The sequence below is a fragment of the Sciurus carolinensis genome, chromosome 11 (genome assembly GCF_902686445.1).
Source record: "Sciurus carolinensis chromosome 11, mSciCar1.2, whole genome shotgun sequence".
NCBI classification, from domain to species: Eukaryota; Metazoa; Chordata; class Mammalia; order Rodentia; family Sciuridae; genus Sciurus; species Sciurus carolinensis.
Window position 1 is genome coordinate 128,619,678 of NC_062223.1, and position 19,781 is coordinate 128,639,458.

Consider the following 19,781-nt stretch of genomic DNA (forward strand, 5'->3'; position numbering starts at 1 on the left):
TGGAATGAAATCTCCTGTGTCTTCTATAAACTGAACATTTAAAATATGTGAATGTATAAAACTCAAGTATTATCACAAGTTATGGAATGGAATGACAATCTTAGCTCACACAGTAAATACAGGACTGCCCTGCTTGTCTGGTGTACCTGTGGTAGGTGGGCTGGGAAATAGGATAGCGTTAAGCTAAAGAGATGTCCTGTTCCTATTCTGATAAGGAATGAACTTTCAGAAGAAAGTCCTAGGTATTAAACATGTTTAACATGTCTACAGAGTTATAAAGAGCTATACCTGAAATGCTGGTGTAGATGATAATTACAGTAAGACTGTGATCATATGAATACAGAATAAGCAAATACCTCATGACTCCTTAGAACATTACAGTAGCTAATGGAACTCCAACCAGTGAGATAGGGCTGTGTACTCCCTAATTACTGCAAGAATGATGTGCAGTACAGATAATCTGTAGTTACTGTAAGAACTCCCAGGGAACATATACTCTGGTTTAGAAACAAATTATCACATAAATCTATATTCCTAAAAACAGTCATACCACACTGTTTTTTTCTTAATGAAAAAGGTTGCTAATTTAGCAGAACAAGTACTATGAACATTTTACTGGAATTCCAATTTGCTAAATATTATTGGGTGGAGAGAATCCGTAGTCAGGCATAACATTAAAAGCAATGATACAGTTTTCTGGTGTTAATAAAGTCAATTGACAATAAGAATTTCACATTCTTCCACCTAGGAAGTTTCCTTAAATTCTAACTTGAAAAATTCCTTCAGTGATGACATGAGCTTATTCACTGACTGTGAAGAAACTACTGAACGTTTATAAAGTCTCAATTTCATTACATTTTAATTATATTGCTCCAATTGTCTGACTTATCTGAAGGATAAGGGAGTTTTCTCTACTCTAACACATAAGCCCTTTCTCGGTCAGGGTGAACAAAGTGAGAATGTAAAGGAGTGTCCACGTGGGCAAGCTGTGCAGCCACTGATGGGGAAGTAGGAACACGACAGTGAATGTGAAAGCCCACCAGGAAATAGATGTAAACTGCTCTGAGCTAGGTAGCAAGTGCTAAGAAGAAAAGACAAAGTTAAATTCAAATTTGGTTAAAGGCAGTCCTCAGGCTCTTACAAATTAGCCCTATATGGCAAGTACGGTCTGTGACAATTTTCTTAACTAGGTTTTCAACACAGTGCTTTACAATCATTCAGATCTCTTTTAAAGACAAAAATGACACAGTCTTATAGATGAAAAAGTGGTAATGAAGCAGGAAAGGGTGGGGAAGATGGTGATTTGTTTACTTTTATTATATTTTCTTTTTTAAGGTGGTCGGGGGTTTTGTAGCTTTTTTTTTTTTTTAATCATTTTTGGTTATTGAAAAAAATAGAACAGTCCACTGTCCAGCAGAGGCTGCTTCAACTCTATTGCTCCCGGGGCTCATTCTGCATGAATCTGCGTGTCAGGATGTGGCAAGGACAACTCTGCGGGCAGGAAGGCCCCTTGACCCAACGCTGTAGCATATGTCCTGCTCTGTGGGTGGGCAAAGCCAGAGGGCACATATGTCCCCATGCCCCCACCTCCAAAGCCCCCTCGCTGGTGTTGGGGCAAGGAGTGGTAATCCTCCAGGTTGTCATACTGGGACACAACAGTCATATTGCTCTGGCGCTTGCTGTGCGTTTGGTACTGGTACAGCACACTAGGGTCCCTTTCCATGTTCTGCGTATGATGGAGTTTTAGGCTATGGCTCCTCTCTGGCTTAGGGGGTGGGACCATTGACTGAGTAAGATGCTCCTCCTCCTTGTAGCAGTCTCTGGAGTGTTTCTCGGGGGCAGGTGGTTGCCTGGCTCGGGGCCTCTCCAGCTCTTTGGAGAGCCTCACCTCTTTGTGGTTCAATCTTAAGGACTCCTGCCCTGTGGTGTATTTCCCTCCAGAGTTATGGTAGCTGCCTGGCTCAGAAGTGTCTGGAATTGCTTTGGGCCCATAATCTAACTGGCCAGCTGCCTGGGGGTACGGTGGACCATTTTTTGATTCACATAATTGCCTATGGCTTGCTTCCTGATGCACCCTGTGCTCTGGGAGACTACAACCCATGTCATGAAGCTTTCTGTTTCTAAGGCTGCTTTGCTTCTGAGGAAGGGTTGGCTTCTCTGCCTGCATACTGCCATACCCTCCATGGTGAGGGGCTCTATCAAATTCTGGCTCTGGATGCTTCCTATAGAAGCGGTCATCCTCAGGACTGACAGCCTTGGCTGGGTGCCGCCCCTCCTTTCCCTCTGCCACTGAGAGAAGTCCAGTTTTCCCAGGATCTGATTTACTGCGCAGATGGATGACATAGATCCCACCCAGGTCGTCCTGCACAGCTGGGGTCATGTTGTCATACTGAGACATAACGGACCCTTTCACCTTCTGCCGTGCACGGCTCTCTCTCCGGATGGACTGCATACGGTATTTTTCCATGTCCTCAAGATCCCATGAGGCATAGGTGTGCTTTACATCAGCAGGTGGAGGCATGTTCACTATGTTATGGTCATTACCAGAGAAATAGCCAGTCACGTTGGCCCGGGGGCGTGGAGGCAAACCAGAGTAACTGTACAAGTTCTTGCCTTGTAGCCTGGGATTGTAGAAAGCAAAATCACGATTGGGCAGGCGATGAAGGGGCCTCAACTGTACTGTGCTATAGGCATCCACATCACACAGGGCCCCATCAGGACTGTAATAGGAACTAGAGGAACTGGAATATGGGCTATAGCGGTAATGGACCCGTCCATTCTCAAAGTAAGGCTGAAGCTGAGTTACGTGATAATCTGAGCGGGCCTGGGAGGACTGATATGGCTTATACTGGTACAGGGGTCTTGGGCAGTAGGCTGGTTCATCATCTGGGGGAACTTCCGTCCGTGAAATGGGAACAGAGCGAATCATGGAAGATGGGGGAGCATGGAGAGATTGTACCCTCCGAATGGTAGGGTATGGTGGAATATCTTCAGGATAACAAGCATTCCTAACTGAGGAGCTCAAAGAAGAAACATATTCCATTCGGTTGCACGGCTTGGAGTGGTGTCCAGACGTGTTTCTTCCCGGGGCCACATAGGTGTTATAACGAGGACCCATGGAGGCTGGTGGCTCTGATCGGGCACCATACACTTGGTGTTGCTCCAATTTATTGTGATGTGGAGGTACACTCTGGGGACGGAATTGGCAGTTTGGAGTCATATTGAAATGCAAACAGTTTTCTGGACCAAAGGGCTCAGTGGTGACATCAGGCCTAGCAAAGGAGGAATAAGCTATTTTCTGAGAAGCATGCTTAGGTTGTGGGACAGGCAGTGGCAAAGGCAACACATCATCTACTGAGGCTGATGACGCAGTGACAAAGGAGTGGTAATTTGAACTGCTAGTGGCATCTGCACTGTTGGAGTGCATGGCAGCAGCCATCTTACTCTCCATTGTTCTGGTGGGGGGCATTGGTGCAGGGAAGCCACAGGAATGCCCAGGGAAAGACTCAGCTCGCACATGGAGCAGTGGGGCCCTGGTACTCTCCCGCAATTTCTCAGGCAGGCCTGGCTGGAGAGCAGTAGTAGCCATGGGACACTGAGTAGCTGCACAGCTATCACTGACAAAGATGGGTGCAGGGTCATCCACGGCTCGAGGTTCAGGTGGCCTCTCTGGAGCTGGAACTACTCCATGAACCTATTCAAAGATGATAATATTATGAGTCCATTTTTACACTCCCAAATGCTATTACATTTGTAACTCGCAAATTGAGGCTATTAAGGTAGCAGCTTGAACCTTCCCAAGCCATGCATAGTTGCACTGGACCCATTCCCACTGGCAGGAAAAAGAGCCTATGCTGCTACTTGGTGCATTACCATCTATGGAGAACTGTTCAGGGTTTTCTCATTTGTGATGAATTTTAAATGAGAGAGGAGGCTGCCTATAATGTTAGCTTAATGTGAAGACCAAAAGAGGGTTAATCAAATAACACTGCCAAGCTTAAATATAAACATTTGCCCCATTGTTCTAGCTTAGTCTCAACACTAAGAACATTTTATTTAGTAAATATAATTGATTCCATCATCTGGAAGGATTTCTTAAGTGGTTCACAGTTGGACACAGTGGGAAGTTTTAAACCCCTAACACAGGAAAGGACACTAAAGTGACTTGTCCAAGGTAGTATTCAAGTCAGAGGTTACTGTCTCTCCCCACCTACAACCCCAACCCATTTGTGAACCTACAGGTCAAATGCAATCCTCACAGCAATATGCAAATAAGCTGTCCCTGAGACGTAATTGCTAGAACTAGCATCCTCCAAGGAAGGATGAGAAAGCCAAGTTCTTTCAGGTAAAAGTGACCACAAAAAACCTGTGTTACTTTTTTTTTTTAAGTGAGAAAATGAGGAAAAAAACTTTTAGCATTTTGCATATACCATTTTCTTATCAAAATAGGTACCTGAGTATAGAAAAATCTGGTGGAGAAGGTTGTAAAAAATAACAAAAAATCCTAATGTACTACAATCTATTACACTTCTAAAACAAGGCAAAGATGTCTTCAGAGTGAGGCATTTTCATTGAGTAGATGGGAATGATTAGTATAGTGTGGTTAAATGACTTGCCCAAAGTCACGGTGAGTCAGTGATGGAGTTCAAAAAGGAAAAAAATAAAAATAAAAACCCACATGCCTGACACCTAAAGCCCAGTTTGTCTCATGTGATCCCTTTGTATCACCATGAAGAAATGATCTAGATGCTTTAGGATGGAAAGTGCTGGTACCAGATATAAAACTGCAGTCACTTATTAACTGCTCCAGCAGCCAGGCAAGGGCAAACCAGAAGTATTTCATGAAAACCTGCCACAAGTCTTAAAAATTATGTCATATTCAAATAAATTTGCTATCAAAGATAATAACACACCCTGCTGAAAAATGACATACCTTTGGAAAAGCATATTTCATTTCACTGACCTCCTCCCCTTCTTACCTTGTGGGAATTATTTAGTCCTATACTGGTTGCAGCTTGTACTTGCCCCGCGACTGGCAGCTGCTCTGCGGGCCTCTGGGCAGGAGGCAGGGGGAGAGGGCGATGACTTCGGTGTGTGCGCTGAAGGGTGGCAACAGCAAACCCAGAAGCAGCAGGCTGTTCACCCACAGCCCAGCTGGAGTCCCTCGTACTTATTTCAGCTGTTGTTGGAGTCCCTGTCATGTAGGCTGTGCTGGTATTCTCTTCGGGGGACCCAGAAGGAGGACAGCTCTTGTCTCTAGGCAAATCTGGAGGCATGGGAGATTGGTCCGAAAGTTCTGAAGGGTGATGGGGCTGATCCACACTTGCACCAAGGTAGGCAGGAGACTGATCCCCACTGTAGAAATGGAGTGCAGACTGGTCCTGCTCCACAAAGGGGATGGTTGCCATGGTGGTCTTCCCAGACTGGTCATCGGGGAAACCTACATTATCATCAGACTTCTCTGAGTCTGCTAAGGGAACTGAAGTAATTCTGGCCTTTTCTGGGTCCCCGGATAAATAGTTTCGATGTGGATGGTTTCCTGGTAGGTCTACTTGGTGAAGTTGCTCCCCAGATTCAGTTACCTTGGAATGGGTGGGATCCCCAACGGCTGTTGTCTCTGGGAGAGGCTGGTTGCAGTTTCCCAGTGCATTGTTCTGGAGGTGGAGCTGCTCTGCTGGTCGATCTGTTTGGAAATAGGCCTTATCTAGAGTAATACTAGAGTAGGGACTGGGCAGTTTATCTTCAGCTGCAGCCCCTGCTACGTCTCCATAATTTGTGTACCCAGCCTGAGAAGTCCCTGGTCTCTTCAGTGACTGAGTGGAGGCTTGCTGCGCAGACTCAGCTAATGCTAGAGCCAACATTCGGGCGACATTTTTCGGAGGCGGTGGCGGTGGGATAAGAGAGACTGAACTGACAGGAACAGGCTCCTGAGGGGGGTCATGGGTAACTGCTCCTAGTGGGAAATTGGGAAAAAAAATGAGAATGAAAAGGTAGCTTATGTTATCCTACATGGAAAGCCAAACACTCCCCACTTGATTATTAAAAAATAGGTGCCTTCCATATGTCAAAATGGCAATCCATGATCTTCTATCACACATGCAAATGCTGTAGAAAACACATCTGGTTCGGAAGGAAAACTAAGAGTGTTTAAAGGTTGCAAGCTCCTCTTGAGTTGCTACAGAAATGGGGAGGGGGCAGGAAGCAGGTTCCTCGCCTGGCTCAGAAAAGATTGCTTAGAACACAAGCTTCAAGGGCTTGTGAATTGTTACTAAGGCTAGTTTACACTGGATGGTACAGGCTGTTAACTTGTAAGGCTACGATAAAGATAGTCATTAGAAGAGAAAATAGAATCAAGAGCTATGAAGTTATACAAAAAATTATCCAGGAATTCTCACTGTCCAAAGAGATAAGGGGACTTTTGTGAAGGTGTGAAGCAGGACCACAAGCTCTTTGGGGAGTTTGGTTTGACTGATTTTAATGTAGGGCTTTGAGCCATCTGCCAATGCTCAAAGAAGCATTCTCTTGGATTAAAGGCTAGCTGTGGAGCAAATTCTCTCTTAAAAGGCACAGATGGATTTACAAGAGTGAAGATCCCTCTTAATTTAAAGAAAGAATGGAGGAAAACAAACGGTACCTGTCTGAGTCTGTCCAGAAGCTACAGCCTTACTCTGACTGCTTGAGACAGACCGCTCCTCTTTCCCTGGCAACTCTACTTCTTCAGCAGCCACCTGGTCCAGGGGCTGGACTTCAGGTTCACATTCTTCTTGGGCCTCTCTCTCATTTGTATTCATCTTTACTATCTGAGTGGGGGATCTATTTGTGACATCACTTTCTTCTGTGCTTTTGTCCCAAGTTGGAGATGATGCATTCTGAGCTGTAGTATTTGAGCCAGTACTGATGACTTCTGACACCCGAGGTGGAAGAGTCACTGAAATTGGCTCAGATATGTTCATGGATGGTGATTTGCTTAATTTTCGTCCAATCTTCGGAGAGAAAGCATAGACGACCTTTTCAGTAAATGAGGATGGTTTGGATGACTTCTCCTCAGTTGGGCTCAAGTCCAAGGTAAAGAATGGACTCAGTTTCTCTTGAACTGGAGAGACAGGTTCAGAACTTGCTGTGCTTCCTGGAGTCTGAGACTGGCTACCACCTGCTTCTACATCCTTTTTACTGGTACATGGTTTATCCTTGGAGTATCCTAATGAATCTAAAAAAGAGGCACCACTCTCCTGACATTCTGATTCCGCCTTAGGGGGACTACACTGAAATGACATTGGATCAAAATCCAGGCTGGCTACTCCAATATCTGGTGGGCTCAGGTCAACATCCTCAGTTGAATGAGGAGACAGGAGAGCTGGAATATGGAGCAGCCCTACCTCCTCCTCACTCTCATTGTCATGGGGCAGATTATCATAGGAATTACAGCGGTTCCCCAGCATTTCTCCATTAAAAGAGGCAGACAGGGCATCACTGCTAGATCGGGGTCTTCTGGGTCGGAAGAGCTTGGAATCACCTGGTAAAAATGGACAACAATGTCAAAGTATGAATGTCACAGGATATATACTGCCATGATAAGCCACCTACTTGGTATAGCAGTAACTCACCACTTAGGTAAGAATATACAACTTCTCATTTTCTTTCTGCAAATTGTGTCTGGGCATACACAGATCATTGCAATAATAGAACTCCCCAACCAAATGCTAAATTGCAAGCACATTTCATATAATCAGAGGAAGAAGGCAGTGCTTCATGGTTTTGATAAGAAAAGGGACTCAGAACTCTTGAATTGTTTTTGTTCCAACACTGACACTTGGTGTGACTTTGGGCAAGTTTTCCATTTCTTTGTGTCTTATTGTATCATTGGCCTCACACATGACTTGTGAGGTAAAATAAATCACTTTAGATAGCACTTTGAACATATAATAGCAAAAAAAGGTTTTATTTTTTTTTGGGAAATATCCTTATACTACCCAAATTTCCTTAAAAAAAGGTAACTTTTCAATTAAAAAGCATTAACGTATACTTAATAAATGATTCCTTTCAAATACTTAAAACAATTTAATCTTTTTCTTTTATAAGACTAGGCCTTCAGTTTCTCAAGCAGAGTCCTAGAGAGTGTAGTCTTATACAATTTTAAGATGTTGCTAAATGTTGAACTGGTAAAAATGAAACCCATTATTCTATGAGACTTACAATTGCCATAGTGAAAATGTAATATAAAAAGTGAGAAGCTGGGGCTGGGGATATAGCTCAGTTGGTAGAGTGCATGCCTTGCATGCACAACGCCCTGGGTTTAATCCCTAGCACCGCAAAAAAAAAAAAAAGTGAGAAGCTATCTTACCAAATATATGTACTGATATGTCCACCACTTAAAAATTTAATCCTGACCCAAATGTTTTTTTCACTTGACATGAGCATGTACCCAGCCCACTACATTGTTTTCATAGATTATGTTGACTACAGTTTAACTGAAAATACCTAAGATGTCAGACACTCAGATAAAGTGATGTGAGAATACTATGAATCACAAGGAAAGTCATTGGTCAATGAAAATCAGGCAGTTAGACAGGTTAATAAATGAAGATAAGAAAGTTGATCAGGATGATGAAACCCCATATTTGAAAAGCACATGATCTGAATACCAACAGATTAAGAAAAGTCCTTAGAAATTGATGTAGTAGTTTTTGATGACTTTTGCAGAAAGGGCCCTTCTTTACAATATGTGGCACAAACCAAAGATCAAATAAAGGACGCACTACTGGGTTCTTATATTTGTCAAAAAGTACTGTACCATCTTCCAAGTCAATGTTAAAATAATTCCTGACTTAGTAAACAGTTGCAACTATAATTCAACTTCACTAAACAATATAACACACATTTATTTTCATATTTTAGTTTTTGTTTTTCAAGTTATGTTGCAACCAAACCTTTTCATTGTTACCATGAAATTTTGGTCCCCATTTAAAGCAGATTCACTTTATGTTGCTTCTGCAGGTGCTAATTATCCTGGGATAATGAAGACCAGCTGTAATCAATCTGATCTATGAAATTTAAGGTCAGGTTAAGCCATTTGCAAGACAACAGATTACTGGTCTAAACATCAAAACTGCTTCACTTTATACTTTGTAACAAACATGTTGCTACCACTTGTGAAAGTTAAAGGAGATAGTAGTAATCTCAGTTTGTACCAGGCATTAATAAATATAAATGGTTAATTTAAAACATTTTAGTCATTTTAATGTAAATAAATAGTAATCATGCCAAAATACTGCTGCCATATTAAAACAACAATGAATTTTAATCTGAACAATACTAAATACTAGTATTCTTGGAAATGATAATCAATAGTCTATTTATTAAGTATATATTTATAAAGTATACCAAATTGCTATGTTCATGTCCTCTTATGCAATCTATTATGGAATAAAATGATTGATGATTTCACTCTTACCATCAACTGCGTGAAGAGAAGTAAGAGACTCCTCACTTTTGGCTGAGCGAAGGGTTCCTTCTGCCCTGCCACCTAAAGAATCAAAACCAAAAGGTGTTTAGTTTAAATATTGCTATATATCATGCAGTTAAAGGGATCAGTGTTTTTCCTAACACATGCTTAAATTTCCAAGAGTGACTGGCTGTACAGTTTGAGAGTCATGTTCAATTTACCACTTTATTATATAAAGTGTTGTACTATTCTGAAGTGGTGTCTCATTTCAACTCTCTTTTCTAAAGGATTATGAACTTGAGCACAGAGATTAACTAAAAGACTTACTGTGCATTTCCTAAAGGCCAACATGATATCCACAGATGATATCACATTAGACTTACAGTGGCCCCACCCTTAATGACTGGTGTCCTTATAAGAAGAGAAGACAGAGACACAGGGAAAACCCTGTGAAGATGGATGCAGAGATGGAGAGATGCTGCCTCAAGCCAAGAAATGCCAGGAACCACCAGGAGCAGGAAGAGGCAAGGAAGGCAAAGAAGGATTCTTCCCTGGAGCACAGCCCTGCTGACAATAGTAAGAGAATGTATTTCTGTTGTTTTAAGTCACTTGATTTGTACTAGTTTTTTACAGCAGGTCTAGGAAATGCATACAGTAACTTCAGTTACATATGGTGAGTCTTATTTCCTAGACACCTCCATCCTCTGACCTGTGGCAGCACTAAGGATACTTCAATTTTCAGCCTCTTCTCCTTATAGGAGATATCAACCAACCCTCCTGTCCTTTGCCTACCTTCCTGACCACTTCTCACTCTACTCTCATGACAATTCTTCCTTTTATATCCCTTTAAAGATTGCTTTTCTCCAGAATTATGCCTCTAATCTGCTTCTCTTCCTCTTCTGTACCTATGTCTTGAAACACACCATTCTTAGACCCTTGTTGATTAGGTGAATCCCTACTTATTATTCAATATACAAATCCAAGGTTATCTTTCTTATCACCAGCCCTTGTCCCACAAGATCAGGCAATGCCTATCATAGATATCTTACTCAAAACTGTTTCAATAGCTATGATTATGCACTGAAATTTATTTCCTTATACATGGAACTTACCAGTTAGACTCTGTCAGCAACATGCTACCTTAATTTTCTTTCTATCTGTAGGGCCTGCTATCAAAATATCTTAACACATGCTTGGAACATGACTACAAATGAATGAATGATGAATTAAATGAACTGAACATCATATTTCCAACATTACCTAAGGAAAAAAATCCTTTCTAGATTCAGAAGACAATTATCAGAACATGGATTTTTAAACTATATTTCTTTGATTATAAGAGATATAAAAATGAAAGGCATGTTGAAATATAGTTTTGTCATTTTTTAAAGCTGTAAAAATAGAGATTTAAAAATTTAACCACTATAGCAGTGTTTATTACTAATGACATACAAGCTATGTTGCAATATGCTTACATTTTTAAACACATGCTACATATAATCTATACAGTGTCCTTAAGAAATTGGATGCCTCTTTGTATTTATATGTGAGTTATATTACCTTTCAAGATGGAGATAAAGAATTGGTCATAAAGACAAGCCACCTGGACCACACAACTGTGCACATATTAAAGGATAGCCTGTCACAATAATGTGTGGAGCATGTGCCTAGAGTAACAAAAGATTATCCCTAGGCAGCAGAGGGGACTTAGTGGACAGAATGGTTTGCCAGTCACAGGACAGGGCTGTGGGAAGGCACTCACCTTTGAGAGCCATAGCTTTCATCTCTGAAGGCTCACTCTCATTACGCTGCAACTTCCGCTTAGAGACTGATGATGATTTCCCCAAGTTGAAAAATGAACGCCAGCTGCCCACGGGAGATTTCTTCATCTTATTTTGAGGCCTCTTTCTATGAGAGAGAAAATAATCAATTAGTGTTAAGACAGCCAAGGGTTTATCTCTTCTTATAGAAAAAGAAATGAACAAATAGTAGAAAGAACAAAACAGCCTGGAGAGGCTCAGCTAACAGAATAAAGCCCCCTCCTTCTACAGGGCACATGCTATACAGTGCAGCTAAAACATGAAATGGAACATAAAGGTGTAGATTCAGATATTAGTAAACAGTTTCACAAAGATCATTTTTATGCATATCTTCATATTTAGAGCCAACCTCATAAGCTCCAACGAAGTTGGAATAAGACACCACTGGGAATAGAACTATTCAGCCTCCAAAAATAAAACACAGTTAAATAAAATGATTTTAGGTGTGAGTAGAGAGAATAAGGACAAAAAAGAAGAAAAGTGTAAGAGTAACTAGCATACATTTAATGCCAGACACAGCACTAACCATAGTATCTCTTATACATAGTATCTTATGTATACTTATACATAGTATCTCTTTTAAATTAGATAGAATCATATTAAGATATAACCATATTCTCATAGTACTGTTGAAGAAATCAGTTATTCAAGTAACTTCCTTAAAGTTATAAAAGTAGTAAGTGATGGACTCAGGTCTGAAACCCAAGTCTATCTACATCCCAGTGTCTACTCTTTTAATCACAAGCCTATTAGGAAAATTTTGAATAAATCATGGAGCTAAAATATAAAACCAAGATGCTAAGAGCAGGTCTCAACTTTTTGCTCTTTTAGTCATGGGAAGCAAAAGGACATGAGAGGAGTATAGTAAGATATGGGAAGAAAACATTCTAAAATATTATTAGTACAACCCCATCCAGAGAAGTGAGATCCTTACATTCACGTGCAATAGCCAAAGGAGTAGCAGAGACATCAAAAATAACTTTTATATACATTAGTCTTCCTACTATAACCTAGTAAAGGAAATACAGAAACCATGTTGTTATCATTTCTTTAGAGGTACAGAGAATTTCAGAGCTGGAAAGGACATTGAGAGGGCACACTGCAGTGGTTCTCCAATTTTGAAAATATCAGAACTGCCTGGAAAGCTTGATCAAGAATTGATCCTAGAGGTTCTGGTACAGTGGGCTTTGAATGGGGCTAGAGGATCAGCATTATTATAACTATTATGTGACACTGGTGTTGCTGGCCAGGAGAACACATTTTAAGAACCACTGGCCTATTTGAACCTTAACATGGAACCAATTTCAAACAAGTAATTACCCACTTACTCTCCAAATAAACTGTTCCAACCCAGCTTACTTCCTGACAAATTTCTGAATAATGTATCTTGGAAAGAAAAATTCATACCACATAAAATAGTGGATTGTTTTCCCCAATTGCCTTTTTTTTTTTAATGATATGATGCTGTAATGCTTTTGCAAAACTAATTTGTATCATTCCCTATGAAGTGTTAAGCATCATTCACATTCAGATAAACAGGGTTTTGTGGGACTGGCTCAGAATTTTATACATGAATACTAAAATACAAAATTAAATGTGAAACAGGCCTAGAATGTGGCTTAGTGGTAGAGTGCTTGCCTGGCAGGTGCAAAGCCCTGGGTTTGATCCCTTGCACTTCCAAAAAATAAAGAAAGAAAAAAGAAACTAAAAGGAAGCAATAGTACGTGGCTGTGAAAATCATATTTTAAATAGAAATTAATGAATTTTACCTTTCAAGTGGGAACTCAATTATGGTATGGAATTTCCCTTGAAGTGCAGCAGGTCCTTCTCCTACTTCAATATATTTATTTTCAGTCACAATTGGAGAGTTAACCTGAGCCTGTGTTCGTGCCTGGGCTTCCTCCAATGTTAGCAGCTTGGTGGATGGAGAAGAAACCAGTAGGGATTTAGGCCTTGACAGAGAAGCTTCAAAAAGAAAAGGAAAGAAATGATGCAGTCAACAATTTAAGTGTGTATCAACCTGTCTGTCTACCCAATCTACTTATCAGTGTTGTTTCACATTTCCTTCAGGTTTTTGAAATGGCAACAATCAAAGCACTTTACATCCAGAGAGAAGGAGAAAGTGACATAAACAGATCACACCCACACCCACACAAACTTCTTCAATAATTTATTGTCCCATCTTAAAATTAATAGGAAAGGTGATTGATAAGATATTTTTAGTTTTGGAAGAAAATTTTCTTTTCTGCTCCACAATGTAACTTAATGTAATAGGTGCCAAGAGTTGTTTTATGCATCATGAACTTAGATTACAATAGGTCTGATGATATATAGCGTTCACTGTACACACAAAATAACTGTCTTGTGCTTTACGGAAAACAGACATAGATCAGCTGTCTTCTAACCATGCCATATTTTAATTGAGATGAACATTGCAAAGTTTTCCATCTTTTTAGAAGTTTAGATACATGTTCCCAGGAGCAAATAAAATCTGAGTCCTACCTGCCCCCTCCTGCATGACTGCACTGATTTTGCCACTAAAGAGTACATCTACATGATTGAGGATGAACTCAACAACCACAGACTGAATCCTCACTTCCATGAAAGCAGCTGTTCCACTGAAACAGGCAGATTCTATCTGTTTTGATCTGTGAGATAAATAACATTGCCATCAATCACAAAAAGAGTAGTCATAAAGAACAACTTTTTAATATATGTAAATCACAGACAAATCAGAGAAAGAAATCATACTTTTATAGTCCCTCAGTTAAGCCCCATGTGCCTATTTTGGGGAGATGCTAATGAAAGGAATAATTTACCTTACTCTTTAAATTTTTCCTTAACGAACACTGATGAATTACACTTTTAGTCCTAGTAATAGAACTAAAATAATCAGTTCTATCAAAGGTCATAAGTCAATGCAAATTACCGAAGCAGATTTGGAGCCCAGACAATTGCTAGGTTTTTTGCATGCATATTTGTGATTGAACAGTAGTCCGCAAGAAGAGACAAGTGCCTCATCAGGAACTCCAGTGTTCTAGAAAATGAAATACAACATATTAACAGACAAAGACATTATGGAGCAGTGTACAGAATAAAAGTCACTAGCTGATTTGTAAATTTTCAACAGAAAAGACCATACAAACCCAAGCACATTTTTTTTTGATGCCTACCAAGTTCAAATATAATTAGAAGTGAATTCTCCACAAAAGTTATTTTCTGGAACAAAGAATATTTTGAAGTTATAATATTTACTTGCAATAGATAACTAATAAGAAAGGATTTAAATACTTTTTTGAAAGAAAAAAAATGTTTCAAAGCTTAAAATAAAAATTCCAACAGACATCATGGGGAGAATATTTGAGTAACCACACACAAATATTATCTATCAGTTACCACATCTCAGTATCCCTAACTAATGTACAGGGATTAAAACTATTAAAAACAATAAATAAGAGACAGAAACAAAACTTTATTATTAGAAACAGCAATGAAAGTTTAATTGTGGTCTACATCTGAGCCATAAAGATTCAGGAGGACCTAACAAGAACTTGGGAGGAGAAGGAAGACGGCTGTGAGACGAGGCACTGTGCTTTTTTTTGGAAATCTCGTTTAATTCTCACAATAGTCCAATCACATACAGTATTCCCAGTCCCTTTGTAGGGAGGTAGAAATCAAGGCTGGCCTGAAGTTATACAGACAAGCAGTGGCAAATAGGATTCAGATCAAAATCAGCATGGCTTAAAAGTGCCTGCTCCTTCAACAGCATTTATGGTAGTCTCTGTCCTTCCTGTATATAATTAAATAAAAAAAAAAAAAGACAGACAGCTGGCCTAGGGCACAGTGGTGTACTCCTGAAATCTCAGCAAATTATGAGGCTGAGGCAGGAGGATCACCAGTTCAAGACCAGCCTCAGCAACTTTGCAAGACCCTCAGCAATTCTGTGAAACCCTGTCTCAAATAAAAAATAAAATAAAATGATAATAATAATAATAATAATAAAGGACTGGTGATAGAGTAAAGCACCCCTGGGTTTAATCCCCCAGCATGCATGCGTGTGCACATACACTACCACCACCACCACCAACCACCCCACTCCACCCCCCCAAAAAAAACCAGAAAAAGAAAAAGAAAAGAAAAGAAAAGTGACCTCGCCTGGAGATTATGTAGAGATTGGAAACTTTAAGAAATGTGTCTGAAAGACAATGTAAAAGTTAATTATTGATGGGGAGGAGGCTAAAGAACTTCAGAATAGAAAACAAATAAAAACTTAAAATAATCAAAGATACTTATTTTGTTCATCTGATTATAAGGATGTTTTAAAAAGTTAAGGCAGCATGAAGTGAGTACTTTCATATTCAGCAGATGAGAGTGGAAACTGCATAAACCTTTCTGGAACACAATTTGGGAACTGTTTTATATTGAGAATAAAAATGTTAGCATACTTTGGTTTTCAGAATTTCAGTAACAGGTCTTTATTCTAAAAAAAAGTCTAAATTCCATATAAACGGATGGTCCCCAAAGTAATATTCAAAATTGGGGGAAAAAACCCAGCACATATGTTGATCAAATATGCAAATTAGGGGAACACGAAAGAATACTTAAAATCATATTTTTCAAGAACATTTAAGGAATTAAAATATATAAAAGTTAAAATCTTAGATAAAAGTCTGAATCAAAAGATATAAAGTAGGACACATATAAATTATACAGAAGAAACTATAATTACACATATTACGTAACAGGAAGTATGTAACAAAGAATTGTATATATCCTAGAGTAGAAAATATGTATATAATATGCAATATAAATAATTCAGGTTGGGCTTACTATGATAAAGTAATGTATATTTAAGTAAAGAGGGAATATTAGGATATACACTATACACATATTTATATTGTTAAGCAATTTACTATATAATGTACAAAACAAAATATACATGCAATGTATATTATGGAACATCTAATATGTTAAAGGCACTATTCTGGTAATGTAGTAATAAATGGGACAGAATTCATGACCTCAAGAAGTTCAAGTTTTAGAGAGGTTACAAACTGAAAGGTAATACAGCATATATAAAAAACATAATCAGATATATGTTCAATATATAAAAATGATAATGTTTAACAGAAAAGACTACATAGATGGGGAGCTATATATAGTTAGTAAGGGTAGTATCTATTATATGAGAAATATCTATATACATTATAGGAGAATATATAATATTGTGGGGGAACATATATATAACTATAATAGAGTAGGCAAACATAAGAAAAGAAAAGCTACCCATATCAACACGGTAGAAGATACACATATGCACACAAAGGCAAATGTGTATGTATATACAGATTTAACACATAATAAATAGATGGCTATGTATAATGATAACAGTAAATTCATATTGTAGTACTTGTTTTTAAAGGACTAGTTCTAAGTACTTTTTCTGTAATATTCCAGCAATGCTAAAAGAGAGGTACTATTTCTATTTTACAAATGATGAAAATCAGTCCAGAAAAGCAAAAGAACTTGCCCAAGGTCACACAGTCACACAGTTAGTACAGTCTGTTTGGCCCCAGAGTCTGTACATTATAAGGTCTGTAGATAGATATCATATATAGTAAAAGATGTACAAGTACTACACAGTGGCTTAAATCTAATCTCCTGACTTGCTATACTTTATTTGAGGAAAAGGAAGAAGAAGAAGAAAAAAGCAAGGGCCAGGTTCATCCTCGTACTTTCATCATTAAAAAAAAAAAAAAAATCCACTGAGGAAGGTACTAGTGGAGAGGCAGGGTGGAAAACTCCTGTAATCCCAGTGACTCAGGAGGCAGAGGCAGGAGGATCATAACTTTTAGTCCAACCCCAGCAACTTAGAAAGAACCTGTCTCAAAATTAAAAAAATGAGAAGGACTGGGGATATAGCCCAGAGGTACAGTACAGTGTCCCTGGATTCAAACCCGAGTAGTGAAGAAAAACAAAAAGGAGAAAGAAGAGGAGAAGTGGGAGGAAGGAATGAAGAAATGATCGGTAGTCTGTTCACAGACATGAGGACTGACGTTTAGAGAGATCACAGAGGTAGTAAGGATGCATTTGGAAATTCCAAACTTAGGTCAATCTAGGAAAGTCAATATTCCTTACACTATACAAGGTTTCTTTCACCGATGAGTTACTAAAGAATGTCTTCTCCCTCGATAATATTCTTTAAATAACTATGTATTAATCAGACTTATCTCCTTGGCCCTCCTTTACAGGACTAAATATATCAATTTTCTTTAGCTTATGTCATAGAAGTTCTTTAATTTTCCTTTTTCACTATCCAATGGATTCTTAGATGCCTTTAATTTTTTTTATTTTAATTTTTATTTGTTCTAATTAGTTATACCTGACAGCAGAATGTATTTTATCACACTCCTCCTAAGACATTAACAGAACAGTAAGTCAATGCTAAGTTACCTTCTGGCTCATGACCATCATGCATTTGCATCTAGAGTGCTGATTTTAAAATATGTGCTGATTTTAGTATTGATTAAAAATGTTAGTGTTGATTAGTGCTGAGTACAGTACTGATTTCAAACACAGATATATAAGCAATGTCATTCTGAAAATAAGTCAGCATTAAACTACTAAATTGTACTAGAACAGCTGCTAAATTTAATTTCTTATTAACAACTGAATTTTAAAAATATGTCTTCTTCCTTTTTGCATACTATAATCCATAGTTTCTACTGTTTTCTCTCTTTCACTAAATGGTAAAGCAATCCTCAATTTTATTCTGATCTTCTCAGACACAAATAAAAATATATCTGAGGGGCTGGGGATATAGTTGGTAGAATGCTTGCCTCTCAAGCACAAGGCCCTGGGTTCAATCCCCAGCACCACCAAAAAAAAAAAAAAATCTGAGAATTCAAACTAACATATAAATCAAATTGGGTTTTAAAAGGTAGCAGAGGGCATCTTATTAGCATGTACAAGATCCAGGGTTCAATTCTAGCATCACCACCAAAAAAAAAAAAGAGAGAGAGAGAGAAAAAGAAAAAAAAAGTAGCAAGACAAAATCAAAATACAATAAAACCTAACAGAATAAACAGACAAAACCCCAGGTTTAGTCAGCCATTTATTTGTTTGCTCATTCATTCATTCAACATTTACCTACTGGATGTTAAGCCTTGTGCTAGGACCTGGGGATATAAAGACAAATTAACAAATACAAATATATATATATGTGTATATATATATATATGTATATATATGAGCAAAATTCATTCTAGAGAAATGGAACATCAAAGAATTTAAATAGTTAGAAACCCAAAAGGGGAAAAAAGCATTTTACACATCAACTGACATATGCCTCTGGTGGACATTCACCAATGTGATTCACCTGTAGTGTGGTGGTGGGAGCTGCTGGATAACATCATGAATTTTTATCAGCCTTTCTTCATCCGTTGCTGCTGAAACGGCATCCTGTAACAGTTCGTAACACAGAATAAACCAGTAAGTTTACTGGTAAAAGTGAGAGTGCTTCATTTACCATTCCATTTTCCTTCTGAGATTAAGAGATTAACTTACTTTACTCTGATGCTAAATGACAACAAATATGGTCTGAAAGATGCACTTGGTATCACACCATGTGAACACCGGAATCTGCTTAATTATAATGCTTAAAAACATGATAATTGGTATCTATGGGTGGCTCAAAGTCAGAACTAAGAATGATAATGTGAAAATAGCAATCACCACAGACTAGCTGACAATAATTGGTGGATTTTGTTGTTTTGTTTTGTTTTAAGGAGTGGTTTCAGTCACAGAACTATTTCTTACATAGGACAAAACCAAACTTCACATATATTAAACAAAAACACAGCAGAGTTCCACAAAGACTTTAAGTCAAGAGTGACCAGTACTCACAGAAAATTTCTCATACAGCTGGTAGGTGAGCAGAGGATTTGGGAGCTCTCGAAAGTACAGCTTACAGAGGGAGCCCACTGAATGGATATCTTGAACATAAGGTTCTTTCGTCAGGTCGGGGACGTGCTCAGAGTCGAATTCATGGCTGACCCAGATGGACGAAGACAAAACAAAATTATTTTACTGAGAAAAGCAAATACATGACTTAAATCCTGAAAGCAACAGTCCAAAGTGTTCACCTCTAACCTCAGTGAGTTACTGTTTTCTGCAAATTATAATTCATGTTAAGTTATATTTGGACTTCAACAGTACCTGGATGTATTATTACTAGACAGATATCTATGTGGAAATGAAGGAACTAGCTTTAATATTAAAATAAAAATAACCTTTGGCCCAAAACATTCACCTTTACCTCAGTGAACTGTTATTTTCTTCAAATTATTGAAATTCACAGAAGTTATATCTGGATTTCAGCAGTAACTAGATGTCTTATCATAAGACAAGCATATTTCTACATGGAAATTAAGGGCATAATTTTAATATTAAAAAGGACAATAACTTCTGACATACATACAAATGATTAGCCCTTATATCACAGCAATTTGAAAACAGGA

The 19,781-nt window shown here is 38.6% G+C and overlaps 1 protein-coding gene across 5 annotated transcripts in view; it reads right to left on the reverse strand.

Moving 5' to 3' along the window:
* Nucleotides 1–1,295: 1,295 nt before the first annotated feature.
* Nucleotides 1,296–19,781, reverse strand: part of Arhgap32 (Rho GTPase activating protein 32) — a 274,334-nt gene continuing 255,848 nt past the window's right edge. For all 5 annotated transcript variants that reach the window (XM_047516852.1, XM_047516851.1, XM_047516850.1 and 2 more), the window contains 10 exons: nt 19,168–19,312; nt 18,641–18,723; nt 14,192–14,299; nt 13,765–13,910; nt 13,032–13,227; nt 11,205–11,350; nt 9,452–9,523; nt 6,635–7,513; nt 4,980–5,953; nt 1,296–3,694 (listed from right to left, as the gene is read on the reverse strand). In XM_047516852.1, the coding sequence (XP_047372808.1) occupies nt 1,448–3,694; nt 4,980–5,953; nt 6,635–7,513; nt 9,452–9,523; nt 11,205–11,350; nt 13,032–13,227; nt 13,765–13,910; nt 14,192–14,299; nt 18,641–18,723; nt 19,168–19,312 (4,996 nt within the window). In that variant the 3' untranslated portion in view covers nt 1,296–1,447. The remainder of the gene's footprint in view (nt 3,695–4,979; nt 5,954–6,634; nt 7,514–9,451; nt 9,524–11,204; nt 11,351–13,031; nt 13,228–13,764; nt 13,911–14,191; nt 14,300–18,640; nt 18,724–19,167; nt 19,313–19,781) is intronic.